Source organism: Trachypithecus francoisi, unplaced genomic scaffold (assembly GCF_009764315.1).
Source record: "Trachypithecus francoisi isolate TF-2019V2 unplaced genomic scaffold, Tfra_2.0 Lachesis_group2, whole genome shotgun sequence".
In the NCBI taxonomy this organism is placed as follows: domain Eukaryota; kingdom Metazoa; phylum Chordata; class Mammalia; order Primates; family Cercopithecidae; genus Trachypithecus; species Trachypithecus francoisi.
In genome coordinates, this window is record NW_022681465.1 from 144,702,490 (window position 1) to 144,721,860 (window position 19,371).

Consider the following 19,371-nt stretch of genomic DNA (forward strand, 5'->3'; position numbering starts at 1 on the left):
TTTGTGACCTTTGGTGACAAACTTACCCTGCGTGTGTCTCAATTCTGTCATCTGTAAAATGGGAATTGGGGCTCTCTTACAACACTGGTGTGATTATCTAATGAGACAATGTGTGGATCTGGCACACAGGGTAATGTGCACTGAATGGGGGTTCTTATGGGTTTGTTAGGATTGACTCACATTAGGAATGAAACCTGGAATGAGCCTCTTCTGAAAAACTGCATCCCAGTTTATATCATTCATGTATGGGAAGTTCTGGACATCAGACAACTGAGAAAATCGTTGGTCTGGATTAGGTTCAAGTAGCTGCCAATAAAATACAAACGTCAAGGCCATAAGAAAGGATAGGAGGACAAAAAAATCATACAAATTCTCTCTAAATGTTTTCAAGTGTAGGACTGAAGGAAAAAAGACAGTGTCCCTCATCCCTAATCCCATAAACAATGTAGAAAATACACATTATTAGAATGAACAGTATGTAGGATTCTGCAACATGATGAGTAAAAACGGCTTGTCCTACTAAGTCAAATTATCTTTGATTCTTGACTCCTCTACTTACTAAGGGCAAATTTGCTCTCTAAATCTTAGTTTACCCATGTGTTAAAAAAAAAAAGCAGGGGTAATAATCTATTTCATAAGATTGCAGTCAGGATTAATGGGAGGCTATTTATACAAAGCGCCTAGTAGAAAACCTATGGTGACAAATGTTGATACATTTTCACAAGTGAAACTCATTTCCTACTAAGAATTTTAGCTGTTTTTACAACTAATTAAAATACATTCGGGCGGCATAGCTAAGGTGTAACTAAAGTTACTGTTATAGCTCTAGATTTTGCTAATTGAGATAAAAGATTTTTGCCTCCTTAACCATTCCTGAGCCAACATCACACCAACTGTGTGGCTCAAATAGGCAATGTCAGTCTCACTTGAGAATGCCTCTGAAGATGACAACCACACACCCTCAGGGTGTAATTTGTGGAGTGAAGCAGGGCTGTCTTGGAACTAAGCAGAATTTGCTTATGGAAAATGATCCCCCATTCTATGTCTTTGACATTACTGATGCAATGTCCCTATTCCAAAATAGGGAACTTGACTCCAAAAACAAGAGACACAAATGATGACTCCTTAGCCACTAAAGCTATTTTCCATTACCAGCCACAACTGGTGCAATTTTCTCCAAAAAAAAAAAAAAAAAAAAAAGCCAAGCCCATTCTTCTTCAGTTCCTCATTCTTGTTTTATATCATCACTCAATATACACTGCTGACCTCCTGCTATAACTGTTCTTCATCTGTTTGATGAACATGGGTACCTTGAAATCTGATGAAAGCTGTGGACCTCATTTATTCAAATACTTGTCAAATGTCTCTCCTCAGGCTCTGTGTTGTTAGATGCTGAGAATACCATGGTACACATGTCAGACACGGTCCCTACCCTCATGAAGCTACGAGAAAAATGGTAAGTAACCAAGGATCACACAAATGCTGAGTATAATTTTAAACTGAAAACTGCAATGAAGGAAAGATAGTGTTCCATGAACGTACACCATAAAGGTGATATTTGAGCTAAGAGCTAAAGCTGTGCTTCCCAAACTATGTAGAAGGGTCAGTTATTTTGTTTGTTTTTGTCTTTCAATTTCCAATCCACTGAAATCAGTATGTGGTCTTATTGTGCATTGCCAGTATGCAGCACCCCACATAGACACCTTGTGACTTGAATTCGACAACCCTCAAACAAGCTTGGACCCTCTTCAATAAGACAAGTCCACTGATCATGTGTTTAGATGCTGCAGCAGTGTCCAATTGTTATAAAAGTTTCTAAATGCTCCTCTCAAGTTCTTTTCTTATAATAGACCTGCAGAAAAAATTCATGGACTAGAACCAGTGAACCATATTGAGTAGTACTGCTCTCAAGGAGGAACTGGAGGAACTAGGATTGGAGGCACTGTTCCAGGAATAGGTACTAGCATGTGCAAAGGTCCTGTGGTGAGACGAAGACTGGTATGTAAAAGTGAAGAAGGGGAAAAGAAAGAAAAGAGGAAGAAAAAGGCCAAAGCAGTTTATGTGTAGTCAAAGGGAGGACAAAAGTCCAAAAGTCCAAAACAAGGCTTGAGAGGTATTTTGTACCATAAAATTATTTTAATCTTTATTCTAAGAACAAGGAAAATATCCTGGACTGTCCTTTAACAACCACTATGGGGCTGAGTGGGGAATAGAATGGAGTGGTAAAAGTGTACGGGGGCAAACCCATTATAAAGCTAGACTGATGGCAATTGGATCAGGGAAATAGTGAGGACAGAGAGAAGTGAAATATTTTAATACTTAAAATATAAAATTTCAGAACCTGGTGATGAATTGAATATGCAGATGACAAATGAGTCCCGGTTTCTGACTGGCATAAGTGGATTTGGATAGAGAAACCAGTCACTGAGAGAATTTCCTGAGAAGAAATTCAGGAAAGACAAAGATAAAGGAGTCTTTTGAGTTTAAGATGGCTTTGGGATATCCAAGGGGACTCTGAGTTGACTTAATGAAGCCATGTATTTGAAAGCTAACAGCTAGAAAAGACACTCTAGAAACGTACATTATCATGACTGTCCCCGATATTGTATACTAACTTCTAAACTTAAACCAGAGGGCCTGCTTCCTTTTGTTACTTCCTTTTGACATGCAGTCTTCCCTCTTACCTTTTTAAGAAGTGATGCCATTTCCTGTGACCAGGCAGAAGGATAAGTTACAACAGTCGTCTCAAACATGCGTACAATTTCCTTGCTGGAAGTACTGGAGCGAATATGATATGGTCTCTTAAGGGAGAAAAGAAGTAAAAGTCTTCATTTGTATAAGGCAAAAGAAAAAAAATTTTTCCAAATGTTTCCAAGCTAAACTTTCAACCAATAAAATACCTATATCAATTTCTAACCCTGTCCAGCTGACTGTTGTGTTGCCATATGTGTAGGTGGTCCTGTGTTGCCAGACCCCCTACTTTTTCTTAAATAGTTGTTAGAAACTTATGGTTGCTTGTAAAATATCATAATTTTTAAAGTTGAACACTCCACTGAGCCAAACAAAACATTCAAGTGGGCTGAATCAGCCTCTGAGATGCTGATTTGAAATTGTTTTATAAGGTAACTTATATAAGTATTAACACAAAATACTGGACAAGTTCTCAATAAACGGAAGTCTAAAAAATTATTATGTAAGGGTTGATTGCAAGGAAATCCAGAATTTTACCATACCATCCCTTTCACTGCAACATAATGAGGAAGCTCAGGACAGAAAGCTGCTCAGAAAACATCAACTCCAGTCCCACAAATGCTATGAGTCCCTGATTCCACAGAGTATGGCATGGTGAGAATTTTGTGATGAGGCAGAAGCTTTTAAAAAAAAAATTTGGCGGGGAAGAACCAGGTTCTTCTACAGTTTGGACTTTGAAGAAAAGTAATTTAAAAAGAAAAAAAATTAAAAGAAAACTGTGGATTAGTTGTAGTTTTCACAGCTTTACACTAGAGGACAGCCTTTATCTATATTATTTTGTAGGGGACTTGCCAACACTGAAATTTCATGTCTTTTATGTGAACTGTAAGCTACTCAAAGCCAGAGATTATATCATTCTTGTTCATGAGACCAAGCATTCAGTAGGTATATAATACATGTTTATTTAATGAACAAAATTTGCATATTTGATTAACTAGCCACAGTACGGTTAATATGGAAATACACATTGATCACATGCCTGGCCCTTTTAAGATGTTTAATAAATGACTGTTGATGGATGACCTAAATTGGCGGAAATGAAAGGGTTTAAGTTTTTCCCTTTAGTAAATCAGTGCTAAGAGGCAATATAAAATAATCAAGTGTTTGAGGTTAAAAGGATTTGGTGTTAAGCCTCTCCACTCAATTTCTGAGCTTGTTACTTCATCTGTAAAATGAACTATCTCATGAGATTCCTGGAAAAATTAAAGGAGATAATATGTGTAAATTTCTCAACAGAGTGAGTGGCTAATAGTATTAGACATAATACAGGAGAGAGATTTTTATCGTTATTGACACAAAGGTTAAAATGGGCATATGTCAACGTGAATGAATAGTGAACAGCAAAATGAGTCCTCAAGAAAAGTGATGGGAAGAAAGGCTTAATTTTACACATGGCAAGTCAATGTGAGTTATTCATGGAACCATGAAGTGCCAGGAGGTGACCCTTGAAAGAGAGATTAATTCAAACTTTTTTTTCTTTTTAAGTAAGGTCTAAAAACAACTGCCATAGTCTCCACCTCAACACTAAATAAAGGACCATAGCTAAATCATATGTCTTGGTAATTATATAGTAGACATAACTCATTAACTCAGTATCAATAAAGGAGTGCTAGATGCTTTATCACCATTATCAATGTTTATTGATAATTTAGTAGCCAAAGGGTTAGGTTACTCCATATGATTCAGACCATGTTTATCACTAAGAATCAGATTGGGCTTAGTATACTCAAGCTTCTAGGCTTATATGTATGTGTATGAACATGTGTTTTTCCTTCTTTCTATGTTTCTTCTTAATTTTAATTCATTGCTGCTTCTCAACCTACTGTTGAGAAAATAAAATGATTTTATAAACAAATGAATTAATTGATGAATGCCACAAGCAGCTGGTTTAAGTATGTATGTTTTTCTCTAGTTACTTTATAAGGTCATATGACTGAATTTAATTTTTAAAATCTCCATTACCTGTTGGTTTATTTAAAAATAATCACATTGTCTTTATCTTATTCATTAATTTACTTTTACAGTTCTAAATTTTAAAATTAACTTGAATTAATCAACTATCAGAATTGTACATTTATTTATTTACCAATTATTTATTGAATGCCTACCATGTTCCAGCACCTTTCACAGGCATTGAGGGTACAATGAAGAATAAGACACATATGGTTTCTATGTTGGTGGGGCCTAGAGTCTACTTAAGAAAGCATGTAAATTTATTATATAGACTGTATACACACACACACTTAAATAAATGGGATACATGCTATAGAGAAAAATTACAGTATGCAATCACGGTATATATCAAACAAGCCTAAGGCAGCATCTAAACTAACAATGAGCATATAGAGAACAAACAAAGTGGAAAAGATGAAGTGTTACATGGGAACAAATGATGTGTTGTGAATATGGTTGTATTTCAGAATTGCAGATAAGCATGTACAATGGGTACAAAACTATGTACACACCTATCCTAAATTAATACTTTTGGATAATATGAAACTATAAAAGATGTGGACCTTTGCCTTTGCAATGACTATGAGATAGTAGGGAGTCAGAGAGATGACAAAGCAGATTAACAGTTAAGGGACACATTCATTAAGACTGAAATCAAACTCAGAAATGATGAGAATGTTTTCAAGCACATTTTCTCCTTAAGACATTTACTTTTCTGCAAATAAAAATTTTGTTTAGCACCCTTCCTCTGTGGTTTAGTTGTATTGATACTTATAATTAAATGTTATTTCCTTTTCTTCAGATAAGCTATATTTTGAAACATAATTGCAGGTAGCCTATTTGGTGATTTTTTCCTAGAAGGTGTTTAAGTGATTTGTAGTGATTTGTTCCTCTGTTCATTCAATAAACATGTACTATATACCTATCAAAAATTAAATATTTTGACCAGGTGCAGTGGCTCACGCCTGTAATCCCACCACTTTGCGGGGCCAAGGCAGGTGGATTGCTTGAGCCCAGGAGTTCAAGACCAGCCTGGGCAACATGGTGAAACCCCACCTCTACAAAAAATATAAAAATTTTCCAGGCATGGTGGCATGTGCCTGTAATCCCAGCTACTTCGGGGGCTCAGGCAGGAGGGTTGATTGGGTAGAGGAGGGGAAGGTTGCAGTGGGCTGAGATTGCACCATTGCACTCCAGCCTGGGGGACAGAGCAAGACTCTCTCTCTCTCAAAGAAAAAAAAAAGAAGTTAAATACTGTGAATAATACTAACCTATATAAGATACATACTTTACCTTTAATGAATTAACAACCTAATAATATACAAGAGATAAAATATAAAAATTGATATACCTATAGATTTAATCCTTAAAAAGAAAATATTTAGGTGTTCTGATCTAGAAAGCTGTACATTTTATCCTATGAAATGAAAAAAAAAAAGCTCAGCAAGGTAAAACATAGTTCTATTTTTGCTAAAACAACAAATCTGTCTGTGTCTATCTGTCTGAAGATAGAGTATCCTTATGAGAACAGAAACAAGTTGGAAGTGAATGTGACAAACTGCTAAGGTGGGAGTTAAAGGTCAAAGGAAGTTTAATTTCTTAATTGGAAATATTCTTTGCCTTAGAAACTATAGCTGATTTTCGCTTTCATTTTCGTGGTTTTCTATATTTTCTAATAATCTTAGATTCTGAAGATTCACAGGATACATAAAGTAAATAAATGTTTGCAAGAGATTCGGATCACTTTAGCTAGGGAGGTCAGAGGATGTTTCCTTAGAGAAAGTGCTATTTTGTCATAGGTATGAATAGAATTTGAATATGAAGAGATCTAGAAAAACCTCCCCAAGACAAACTGGAATAGTTTAATAGTGTGTCCTTTCTTAGAAATGACGAAAATACATTGGCTATAAAGATTTTGAAAAGCCCTGCAATCAAGGCATCTCCTGTATTAAAACTTCATTTAGTGATTTCCAACCTTAAACAGAGTGATTTTTAAAGAAGACCAAGGTTTGCCTTGGAAACTATCTTTATAGGCAAAGGAACAAGAGATTGAAAAACCCAAGAGATGCTTTGAGAAGAGAAAGAAGTTCTAAGTGGCCAAAATGAGTTCATGAGGGGTCAGAAATATACAAATGGAAGCAAAATCTGAAACGTTGACCTAATTCCGAAGAATACCCACCTAAGACATCTGAAGTTTGTTGCGGGGAGTGAAGGCTGGGGTGCAGATAAGGCTTGTGAAGGGTGTGTGTGTGTGTGTGTGTGTATAGCACTGGGGAGCAACAGTACTTTCTTTTTCTTAACAGAAAAGGTCATATCTGTGCTTTAGAAAAATGAATTTGTCAATGTTGACATATCAGATCACAGGGAACTACCATAGAGGTAAAATAATACGGGAAGAAGAGAAACAATTTTCTTAGCAAAATTCTTTCCAGGCAGGCAAAAATACCTCTTTTAGATAGGTGATAGTTAAATACAATCCTAGGCATGTTTGAAGAATAACAGGTAGTTGTTTGTTTGTTTGTTTCAACTCACTCCTCAGCTTTTGTTTTGCTAGGTGTGTCATAAAAGATGAGGGCAGAGCACAATCGCTTGGAACCCCAGAAGGAGCTAGCAAGGGGCTAACACAGAAGCAAAACCACAGAAGGTGAGTAAATTGGCTGGGGAGAAAAAATTAAGGGTGAAGTGGGAAAGAGCAGATATGTTCCTACTTTCAGGTAAGTGTATGAGTCTCTTCTCTGTTTTCCCATAAAATGAAGAGTAGCGTTATCTACTTCTTCACTGGATTTGTTTAGAAACTTGAAAAAGAAGCCCATCAGGAGATACAAACAGGTAGGATCTGAGGCTTCCTATGAAGGACTTACACATTTGGCTTACAAGGGTGATCCTTTCACATTAATTTAACTAACTCATCCAAATTTGAATATGCTTAAGAAATAGTGCTACAATGATTCCTTCAGGAAAGGCAGGAGTACGAACAATGAACTAATGAATGTTTGGGTGTAAAATGGACACTGTAGAGTGAATGAAACAGATAAAATTGTGAGATTCTCCTCTTTTTTTGCTTTAGAAATACTCATCTTTGATTTCCTGAGCAAGATAAAGCCATTGGACCTTGATGAGATAACCCCAACTTCTAACAACTGTTCTTAATGTGAATAGGTCAGTTACTTGGGAGACGGCATTTTTAATGCAGAAATCATGATGGTGTGCTGTGGAATCAAAGAAGAGGACTATTGACAGCAGCAGAAAGAATGACTCCAAAAAGTTAAGAGAGGAGAGCTGCAGTATCTGGATGATGACTTGAGATACCCAATTCCTTAGTTCTGTGGGATAAACAAGCTCCTAAAGTGAGGTCTTCAACTCTTTGGTGGTAGAGGAATCACTGATTTCATCCATCACTGGGACCTCAGAGTATACAACCTGTTATGGACTGAATGTATCCCCCCCAAAGTTCCTAAATTGAATCCTAACCTTCAATATGATAGTATTTGGAGATAAAGCCCTTGGGAGGTAATTAGGGTTAGATTAGGTCATAAGGATGGAGCCCTTAGGATAGCATTAGTGGCCTCATTATAAAAAGAAGAGAAAGAGATTATCTCTCTCCCTGTCATGTGAGGACCAGAAAAAAACTGTCTGCAAATTAGGAAGAAAGCCCTCACCAGAACCCAACCATGATGGCACGTTAATCTGACTTCTAGTCTCCGTAACTGAGAAAATAAATTTCTGTTGGCTAAGCCACCCATTCTGTGGCATTTTGTTAAGGCAGATATTGCAGACTAAAATTTTGGTATTGAGAATTGGGGTGCTGCTGGAACAAATGCCTTAAAATGTGGAAGTGACTTTGGAACTAGTTATTGAGCTGGAAGACTTTGGATTTATGCACTAGAAACATGGATATTAAGGGTGATTCTCGTGAGGTCTGACAGAAATGAGGAACATGTTATTGGAAACTGGAGGAAAGGTGATTCTTGTTATAAAGTGGCCAGGAGCTTGTCTGAACTGTGTTCTACTATTTTACAGAAGGTAGAAATTGTGAGTGATGAAATGAGATATTTAGCTGAGGAGATTTCTTTCTTTCTTTCTCTCTCTCTCTCTCTCTCTCTCTCTCTCTCTCTCTCTTCTTTCTTTCTTTCTTTCTTTCTTTCTTTCTTTTGAGATGGAGTTTCGCTCTCGTTGCCCAGGCTGGAGACAATGGTTGCTCACTGCAACATCTACCTCCCAGGTTCAAGTGATTCTCCTGCCTCAGCCTCCCAAGTAGCTGGAATTACAGGCATCCTCCACCACACCCAGCTAATTTTGTATTTTTAGTAGAGATGGGGTTTCTCCATGTTGGTCAGGTTGGACTCGAACTCCTGATCTCAGGTTGATCCACCAGCCTCAGCCTTCTAAAATGCTGGGATTCTAGGCATGAGCCACTGCACCAGGCCAGCTGAGGAGATTTCTAAGCAAAACTTTGAAGGAGTAACTTGGTTCCTCCTGTCTGCTTATAGTAAAATGTGAAAGGGAATGTTTGAATTGGAGAAAAAATAATTAAGCAAAAAGCAACCAGAAATTGAAGATTTCTATCCATATTACAGAAAATGAGCAAGGCTGTTCGGAAGAGAACACTAGAGTATAGCTGAACAATCAATTGATAGGCATAGAGGGCATAGCTCATGAACTTAATTAGTTATCTCAACAGAAGCCAGAAACAAAGAAGGGATTATACTAGCAGATGCTGCCAGTTTGAATTTAAGGAGATAGAGAAGGTAGCATGGAATGAAGAAAGGCTGTCAGACTTCTTGGACTTTACAGGCTGGGACTGTAATGCTATCCAGCTGTGAACATGTGATATCCTTCAAGTAAAAGGAAGAAGGATCATGAAGGTGATTCAGAGATCATCAGGGCTGCCATTTCCATTATACGTCCAGAGTGCACTGGCTTGGGCAGCAGGGTTGCCTCCACCTCAGTTTCAAAGGGCAGGACCACCACCCAACAGAGCTGTGTAGACAGAGCCTTCACAGAGAGCCATGTGGGTAGTGCCTTTGTATAGAGCCACTTAAGCAAGTCCCCTCTCCCCATCGCCAGCCATGAGAGTGATGCTCCCATGCCCATGTAGATCTAGAGGGCAAACCAACAAACCAAAAAGATTATTCTCAAGTTTTAAGCCTAACAGAATTTGCTTTGATATGATCTGGACTTGTTTAGGAGCTGATGCCCCTTCCTTCTTTCCCATTTCTCTTTTGAAATGCTGGAATGAGATTGTCTATCCCACAGCTATGGTACCATTGTATTTTGGAAGCACATAACTTGCTTGTTTTTGTTTTTTGTTTTTTTAGTGATGGGGTCTCATCTGTAGCTCAGGCCTAGCGCAGTGGCAGGATCATGGCTCACTGCAGCCTCTACCTCCTGGGCTCAAGTGGTCCTCCCACCTCAACCACCTGAGTAGCTGGGACCACAGGCATGCCCCACCATGCCTGGCTAATTAGAAAAAAAATGGTTTTTTACACACAGGGTCTCCCATGTTGCCCAGGCTGGATATTATATTCCTTGAGCTCCTAGGCTCAAGGAATCCTCCTGCCTCCTGCCTCTTAAAGTGTTGGGATTACAGGTATGAGTCAGTGCCTGGCCACTTGTCTGCTTTTATAGGTTCACAGCTGAGGAAAAATTTTGCCTTAGGATGAATCACACCTCGAGTCTCACCCATACACAATTTCTATGATATTTAGATGAGAGTTTGGACTTTAGAGTTGATACGGGAATAAGTTAAGACTTTTGGGACTGTTGAATGTATGTATTTTGCATATGAGAAGAACAAGAATATTGGAGGGGTCAAGGGTAGAACGTCATGGACTGAATGTTTGTGTCCCACTCAAAATTCAGTTGAAGCCTTAACCCTCAATGTGATGGTATTTGGAAACAGAGCCTCTGAGAGGGAATAAGGGTTAGGTTAGTTTATGGGGGTAGGTCCCTCATGATGAGATTAGTGGACTTATAAGAAGACAAAGATCTCTCTCTGCCATGTGAGGACACAGAAAAAAGGCTGCTGTCTGCAAGCCAAAAAGAGACTTCACCATAACCCGACCATTCTGGCATCTTAATCTCGTACTTCCAGCCTCCATAACCGAGAAAATAAATGTCTGTTATTTAAGCCGTCGTGTCTGTAGTATTTTATTACGGTAAGCAGAGATGACTAAGATATAACCTGAGGAGCGTATTTCCATTATGTAATAGTTTGCACAAATTGTATAAAATATGTTTCAGCATATATGCTTTCTTTTCATCTCTTTTTTCTAGAAAAGAATTTCTTAGTTTGAGAAATGTTTCCTTTAAAAGGAAATGACTCTAATTTGTCACTGAACCCAGAACCCAGGAGCCAAGTGATAGAAATCCAACACGACAGAGCATGAATTGTGTTGTATCAATAATTCACACTAGCCTTGGTGAGACATGTCTGAATTAGAGTCCTGTACTGTGACTGCAAAATGAACTTTATTTAAACAAACACAGATATTTACACAAGATATTTAGTGAGGTGTATTGATTTCCCCTCTTTGAGAGTTTATAATATCCATATTATTCCTTTACTTTTAACTGTGTAATTTAATGTTAATGGACTTGGTTGGTCCCATATGTGGGACAAATGAATTAACCTGTGTAGAAATCTCAAGGGGTATTATCAACATCACATGGCATAGCTGATTTCAGCTTTCAAGTGAACCGCTTGGTTCGTAGCAAACAATACATTCTTTCATTCTAAAATAGAACTTGCTGGAAAAATAACCAAAGAGGAAATGCAATACTACAGTACCCGGCCTCTCAGCAGTTCATATGCCGTCACTCCCAGGGACCACCAGTCAACAGCAAAGGAATAGCCTGCTCCTTTTCTGGAGCTGAACATCTCGGGTGCTGAAAAACATGAAAAATTAGACCAGTTTGATTCTCTGAGACGTTAATATTATATTTTCTCAACATGTTCCTCCAAAGGAGAATTACCAGGATGAAAAATATAAACACTTTGATGGATGTTTATCATCCATTGCTAGATTACTCTCAGCAGGCAAACATTTCTGATTTTCTAATCTCTCTCAGTAGCCTCATTCATCAGCCAACACACACAGGCACGCATAGGCCTTTGTGGGTAAACTCTTCTCTTACTTAGATCATGTACTGATTAAAATGTGGCTCCTATTGGGCCTCAAATATGTGGCTCACCCTAAAATCAAGAAGGCTAAGAAGATGTTATTTGTTTTGATTGGGAAGGTTTGAACTAAAGGATCTAAATTTTTATAACAGTTGCAGACAATGCTCCAAATTTGGTAGAGCATACATTGGACAATCTATCTATCACAGAGTCACCTGGAAGCAGCAAGGGACACACTTGCAACCATCTGTTGGAGATGAGGGAGGGAGAAAAGAGGGAGCGAGCATTCTGGAGAGTGTAAGATTTTACAACAGCTGTGGGTTCTTTACACTTTGTAACTGTAGTTCTTTCAATTGATTCCAATGGAAGGCAGAGCTACAGTCAATTTTACCCTCAGAGAGGACCCCCAAGTTATGCATTCTCTAAGCACTTTGACACACCATGAACCCTTTACTTACCCTTCTGCGAATAAACCTAACTCCTGAGGGATGTAATAGGGAGAATGAAGCACAAAGCAAAGGCAGGGAATGCTTCTGCATGCTTACCACTATATTCCTACTGTCTAGTACAGAACCTGGCATTCAGAATCACTGGAGAGAAATCTGTTGAATGAATGAACAAATCAATTGCTCAAGCAATAGTTGTGATCATTAGCTCTGCAGCTGTGCTGTCTGGCTTCAAATTCTACCTTCACTACTTATTGTGACCTTGAGAAAGTTGGCAGAGCCTGCGAAACAGCAAAATCAGAACAATAAGGGAAACTTCCTCTTTTATTTTTCTTTTTTTTTTGAGACAGGGTCTCACTCCATTGTCCAGGCTGGATTGCAGTGACACAATCATGGCTCACTGCAGCCTCGACCTCCCAGACTCAAGTGATCCTCCAACCTTGGCCTCTCGAGTAGCTGGGACTACAGGTGGGTACCACCACAGCTGGTAAAATTTTTGTGTTTTTTGTAGAGACAGGGTCTTGCCATGTTGCCCAGGCTGGTCTTGAACTCCTGGGCTCAGGTGATCCACCTGCTTTGGCCTCCCAAAGTACTGCACCCAGCCAATAAGGCAATCTTTATAGAGTTAGAAATCAACAGTGATAATTCATATCCAAGTCTCAGTATGGCGCCTAGCACTTATAAAGTGCTCAGAAACATTGGGTATGCTTCTAGAGAGGCAAACATTCATAATAATTGGCCTAGTTGAAAGACACGTATGACTGATCCCAAGCCTGCTGTATAAAGTGCTGGTTCTTGGCAAAGGAAACCGGTATGACATGGGTCCTGCACACACAGGTTTGCCCTACCTAGTGCACTCATGTTCTTTTTAAGTAAAATCCTGTGGACGACATCCAAGTAGAGAGGTAGAGTGTTTACATCCCAATGCCCAAGACTGGCCCTGACTATAAGAGCTTGATGCAGCAGGAATAAGTAGGGCTATTTCCCTAGTGCATTCACCTCTCATGCATCACTGCATCCTTTCTGCAAGTTACAGCTCCCAATGCAATTTGGGAGATAATGGCCCTTACCACACACTACTCCTGCAGACAAGATGGACTATATTTCTGCTTTCCCTTCTCAGTATCTCACAACAAGTCATATCAGAGAGTCCCCAGGTGACGGGTGACAGACATGTCACTTAGAGAAGTTACAAAGAACTTTGAGGGATAATCAGAGCCACTGTGCTAAGAAAATGCCTATAGAATAAACATTACTCTAAAAAGGTATGTATCTGTCATATTGGATTATCCTTGGGGTTTACGAGAATATTCTTTTCACTTTCTTTCTTTCTTCCAGCGTTATTTATCCAGTATTCTTTTTTATCCTCTTCTACCTGGTCTATTTTCAGGCATGAAAACATTTTAATACACATTTATTCATTCAGCAAATATTCATGGTATGCAAGGCATTGAAGCATTTTTGTGGAACATTAAGAAGAAACTTTATGACAACATACAAAAACATAATAGGTGAGTAATTCTTTGAGCCCTCAAATAGCTGAGAAACCAGAGCAGGAAGATATTGAAGGGCTTTCACCAACCCTTCAAGAAGATTCCCTGCACCTAAGAGAGTACTAAGAGAGTTGGAGAAGGGCTGTGTCCTTCAAAAAAGCCACTGAGTATTTTGTTTGGTATTGTTCCTTAAGTATTTCTATACATACATTCAGAAAAGTAAATAAAACACTGCAGAATTTAAAAAACAGTTATAAGGAAATGTCCATATAACCATAATACAGATCAAGAAATAGAGTCTTGTCGCCAGCACTTTGTCCTAGTCTGTTCATAACCCTAGAAGTCACTGTGCTAAATTTTATGTTAATAATTTTCTTGTTTTTCTATATAGATCAATCTCTATGTACATATTTTTAGACAATAGTTTAGCTTTGCCTATCTTATATAGCTCCCAGAAACTGTGGATAAATTGGCTAGCTACCTATTTATTTGTTTCAGTGCTTTATAACAAAGGAAACATCAACAAAACAAAAAAAAAAATCTGTTCCTTGTATTCTATAAAATTCCATTAAATTAAATCCTATTAAATCAAATCGTATTCCTTATATTCTTTGGTGTCTTACTTTTCTTACTCAATGTTATGCGTATAAGATTTATCCAAGTTGCTCCATGTAGTTAAGTTTGTTCACTTTTAGTGCTATATGAATATACTGTAATTTACCTGTTTATCCCATTGTTGATAGCCATCTGGGTTATTTTCAGTTTGGGACTATTGTGAACAATGCACATTCCTATACATGTAAGACTCCTATAAGTGCATATCTCTTTAGAGTTCATTCCTGGCAGGGGAACTGTTGGTGATAGGAATGTGTATCTTTTCTGTGTACTAGAGAACACCAAACTGTTTCCCAAAGTGGTGTATAAATTCACACTATGACCAGTATTAGATCAGGGTTCCTTTTGTTGAACATCCTTACCCACACTTGGGAATAACTGACCCTTTATTGCCAATCTGGGGAGTGTGTAATAGTATTTCACTGTGGTTTAAATTGGCATTGTCTTGTTTACTAATAAGCTTGACCACATTTTAATAGGTTTATTAGATATTTGGATTTCCATCATTTGGTTTTCAGATTTTTTAAAAACATGGATATTAAATTTTGGCCAGGACATAAAGAAAGGGACCCAACGCTAATCTATACATGTAATGGAATTAATTCATGGAACTTTACAAAAATGATCCTAAATTTCATCTACAAGAAAAAAAATTGTGGAAGTAATATTTTTGGGAAAGAATGAAGAGAGAGTCCTGTATCCCATGTATTAACCTATAAAGCTAAAGGTTTGAAATCTACAGAATATAGATGTTAGTACAAAAATGTATTTAGTTTATGATGAACATATTTCAAATTAGTATGGAAAGGGACTTATTTAATACATGGTCTCAAAACAATTATTTAATAATCATACAAAAATAAAGTCAGATCCTTGCCACATATGTTCAGTCAAAATAATATACAGCAGAGTTAAGTAAAAAAAAAGAAAGCATAATCAGAATAAAACTATTAAGAAAACACATCTAAAATCTGGTAAGAAGGCCTTGCTAAGAATAGCATCAAACTTAGAAGACATAAAGTAAAAAGATAAGTGGCTTGATAATATTTTTAGCAAGCTTTTCGTGTCAAAAATAGGTCATAAAACAACAAATTAAAATGAGAAATTATATTTGTAATGAAATGTACAACAAATATGATACACTAGGATTTCATATTCCAAATATACAAAAGGTAAGAATTATTTATATAATTAATAAGAACTATTGGAATAGGATAAAAGTATTAACACCTTAATAGAAAAGGAGCAAATAATTTGAACAGGCAATTGACAAAAGAAGTCAAAGAAATACTGTGATGATATTATAATGTCATATCATTATTACTTATCTTTTTTGGGACAATTAAAGATATTGATAGTGTAGCACTGATGAGAATGCAGGGAAATGAATATCTTCAGACACTTCCAGAGCAAGTACAAATCGATATGAATTTTCAGAACAGAAATGTATTAACATGTAAAGCCTTTGACCAGAAATTATTTTGCTCTTTTAATCAAATTAATTAATTAAGAAATAAAAATTGCATATATTGTATACAACACTATGTTTTGAAATAAATACATCATAGAATGGCTGAATAGAGCTAACTAACATGTGCATTACCTCACATTACCCACATTACCATTTTCTGTGGTGAGAACACAAAATTTTCTTTGAGTAATCCTCAGTAAGAGAACACACTATTATTTTTGAATGAAAATTTATCACAAAGAAATAAGTAAGTTCCAGGACATAATTCTGCTAAGAGGATTTTTACTACAAATTTAAATGTACAGGTTGAGTATCCCCTATCTGAAATACTTGGGACCAGATGTGTTCTGCATTTCATTTTTTTTTTTTTTCAGATTTTGAAATATTTGCACTACACTGGTTGACCATCTCAAATCCCCAAATCAATCCAAAATACTCCAATGAGCATTTCCTTAGAGCGTCATGTTGGCGTTCAAAATGTTTTGGATTTCGGAGCATTTTGGATTTGGGATTTTTGGATTTGGGATGCTCTACCTGTATTTCAAAATGAGAAACAACCTAATATTCAACAGTAAAAAACTGATTAAGAGAAGTGAGTTTCCATTTTTAGCAGAGGCATGTTTATTGTCATGAACAAAGGGATAGTATTGCAGCATGTAAAGAGTTAGGGCTCTGGCATCAGACCCCTATGACTGTCTCCAGCTTCACATTCAACAAGTTTCTTAACCTTTCAGTCTGCTAATTTCTGAAGTGAGAACAATATATACTATAACAATAGTACTATATATACAATATACAATAATTATATGTTAATATATTATACTGTAACAAAACTGTAATGATAGTACTGGTCCCACAGAATTGTTTTTAGTTTAAATGACATAATGCATGCAGTTAGAACGGTGCTTAACATTTAGGAAGAGCTCAGCAATGTCAGCCATTCTACCTTCATCATTTGTCACATCATCATCCATGTCTCAGGCACTGCATGCTTCTAGACTTGGGTTTAATTTCATGCTCTGCCAATCACTTGCTGTGTGATTATGATCACATGACTTACTCTCTCTCTAGGCCTGATTTTTTTTTAACTTATAAAATCAAAACAATAGTAAAACCTATTTTATGGAGTTGAGAGTTTAATAATAAATGTTAAAAACTTAGCAAAGTGCTTGGAACAATAAATGTTCAATATATGATGCTATCATTATTATTACATTATAAAATGAAAATTTAGGTTACATTTAGCATGATCAAATATTTTAAAAACGTAAACAGTGTGTGTTTGTGCTTAGGAAAAAAGGTCTGGAAATAAACCATAAATATCTATTGGCAAAGGGATTAATTTACTTACCTTTTGCTTACTAGTCCATAGTGAACTTATTTTATATACATATACACACACACACATGCACATACATATACATATATATATAATTTGGAGGAGAGTGTTTTAATTGGTTAACTCTAAGTAATCTGGATTATATTCACACAGACAAAGGAGAAGAGAGAAGGAATAATGGAGGGACCAGAGGGAGCACAGAGGTAGAAGACAATAAATTGTAAAACGCAAAACTTCCTTGCTGGATCGAAGGTGGTGAAGAACTGGTATACTGTCTTATTATTTACAGAGCTATGGAACTGATTTAAAATATGCTTAGCATCTTGTGTTAGTAGATGAATATTTCTCCAATCTTCATTCAGTATTTTGGTTAGTTATCTTTCTTTTTAGAATTCTTTTTGTTCTTTCTGGTGAATTGCTACTTAGTATCCTATGGAAGCACTATAAAATGGGTGCTGATAGATTTGGTAGATTCTACCAAATCATTGGGAGCACAATTTTTAAAAAGAGACAGCAGACTTCTACTTACAATACCTCTGCAAAAGACTCCTATTCAAAAGGTGGAGTGTGGCAATCACATAATCATTTTGGAATAAGGCAAGAAACATTTGCAATATGTTAGCCTAACTAAGTTGACTCAGAACCATTTAAAAACCACAGATAAAAATATTTACAAATACACATTTTTATTTATTGCTAATCTTCCTTTTAAGAAAAAGCTTGATTTCTCAAATCATACAGAGCTTGATTTAAATCTAGACTTTTCAGTTATTAACCATGTGATCTTGGCCAAATTATTTAGCTTCTGATTTTTCTCATTATAAAATAGTGATAAGTATAGTCTACCCCATAGGGCTGCTGAGAAAAATAAATGAATAAATGAATGTAAAACATTTAACACCGTGTCTGGTCCGGGGAAAGATTTCAAGAAATATTTGTCATTGTTAATTACAAGGGTAAAAGTGGAAGGTGCACGGAATTTTTCCTAGATTCCAATTCCCTAGTTCTATCTTGTGAGAAGACTAGAAATGCCAACTTTGAAAAAATGACATTATACAGATATTATACTTAAAACCACTGGGGAGAGGAAAGAAAGGTGGCCTCCTCGTACTTCTCTCACCATGGAAACCAACCCTGGAAACCCACATGCACATTTTCTATTTGGCTCCAAGAAAATAGCCCTTAATATGGAAACCCAGGAAACCTGGAGAAGAAACTCATCAGAGCAGCAGGCTTGAATATGCTTTTTTATCATCTGAGTACCACAGGTTTTAGGCAGAAAATAGGCTGAATTATATGTGTCCATTATTTTAGAAGTGACAAAAGAGATTTATTCCCCCCACTGCTAATTGGAAGCCATGAAATTTGCAGTTGTTCAAGTATTATAGAAAATAAGGCTCATTTTTTTTTCTCATAGAAGATCTCTTTTGGAAAGTGAGGTGGCTCTGCATGTAGCGGGTTCTCTTTTCCTCTCTCTCTCTCTAGTTACATGGGGGAAGAGAATGAAATACTAAAAGAAAATGGCATTGCTCTTGTCCTTGATTTCAAGTTAAAATATTTTGCCTTTGAATTACTCTGACCATATCTAGCTGATACAATTCATTCCACCCCTGACTTAATTCCACCAGTTGAAACAGCAATATTACCTGCTTTGAGCATCTTAACTAATTAGGGTAAAGCATGAGTAGTTGTTGTTGTTATTGTTGTTGGTTTGTTCTTTTGAGATGGAGTCTCGCTCTGTCGCCAGGCTGCAGTGACTCAATCTCGTCTCACTGCAACCTCTGCCTCCAGGGTTCAAACGATTCTCCTGCCTCAGCCTCCCGAGTAGCTGTGACTACAGATGCACGCCACCATGCCCAGCTAATATATGTATTTTTAGTAGAGACGGGGTTTCACCATGTTGGCCAGGATGGTCTCAATCTCTTGACCTCATGATCCGCCCACCTTGGTCTCCCAAAGTGCTGGGATTACAGGCATGAGCCACCGCGCCCCGCCAAGCGTGAGTAGTTTTTAGTCTATCATCTGACAGCAACTGTGCAGTGTCTAACTCCCTGTTTTTGCTGGATAAGGAGCTCGCCTAATGACAGCTCAGTCTGTTACCTAGTAAGTTTTAGTCCTATTTGCTTATTACATTTACTTTAGATGCTTTACAATTCAGTTCTGTGAATTTTAAAACTATT

At 37.1% G+C, this 19,371-nt stretch overlaps 1 protein-coding gene and 1 long non-coding RNA gene across 3 annotated transcripts in view; one reads left to right on the forward strand and one right to left on the reverse strand.

Moving 5' to 3' along the window:
• STK32A (serine/threonine kinase 32A) overlaps positions 1-19,371 on the reverse strand; it is a 157,275-nt gene that overhangs the window by 14,360 nt on the left and 123,544 nt on the right. For both annotated transcript variants that reach the window (XM_033180746.1, XM_033180747.1), the window contains exons 8-10: positions 11,495-11,592; positions 2,685-2,801; positions 181-306 (exon numbers count right to left, since the gene is read on the reverse strand). In XM_033180746.1, coding sequence (XP_033036637.1) covers positions 181-306; positions 2,685-2,801; positions 11,495-11,592 — 341 coding nt within the window. The remainder of the gene's footprint in view (positions 1-180; positions 307-2,684; positions 2,802-11,494; positions 11,593-19,371) is intronic.
• On the forward strand, positions 1,371-8,797 carry LOC117065662. The gene is made up of 3 exons (XR_004430011.1): positions 1,371-1,456; positions 7,259-7,348; positions 7,864-8,797. It is a non-coding gene; the product is annotated as an uncharacterized LOC117065662 (long non-coding RNA).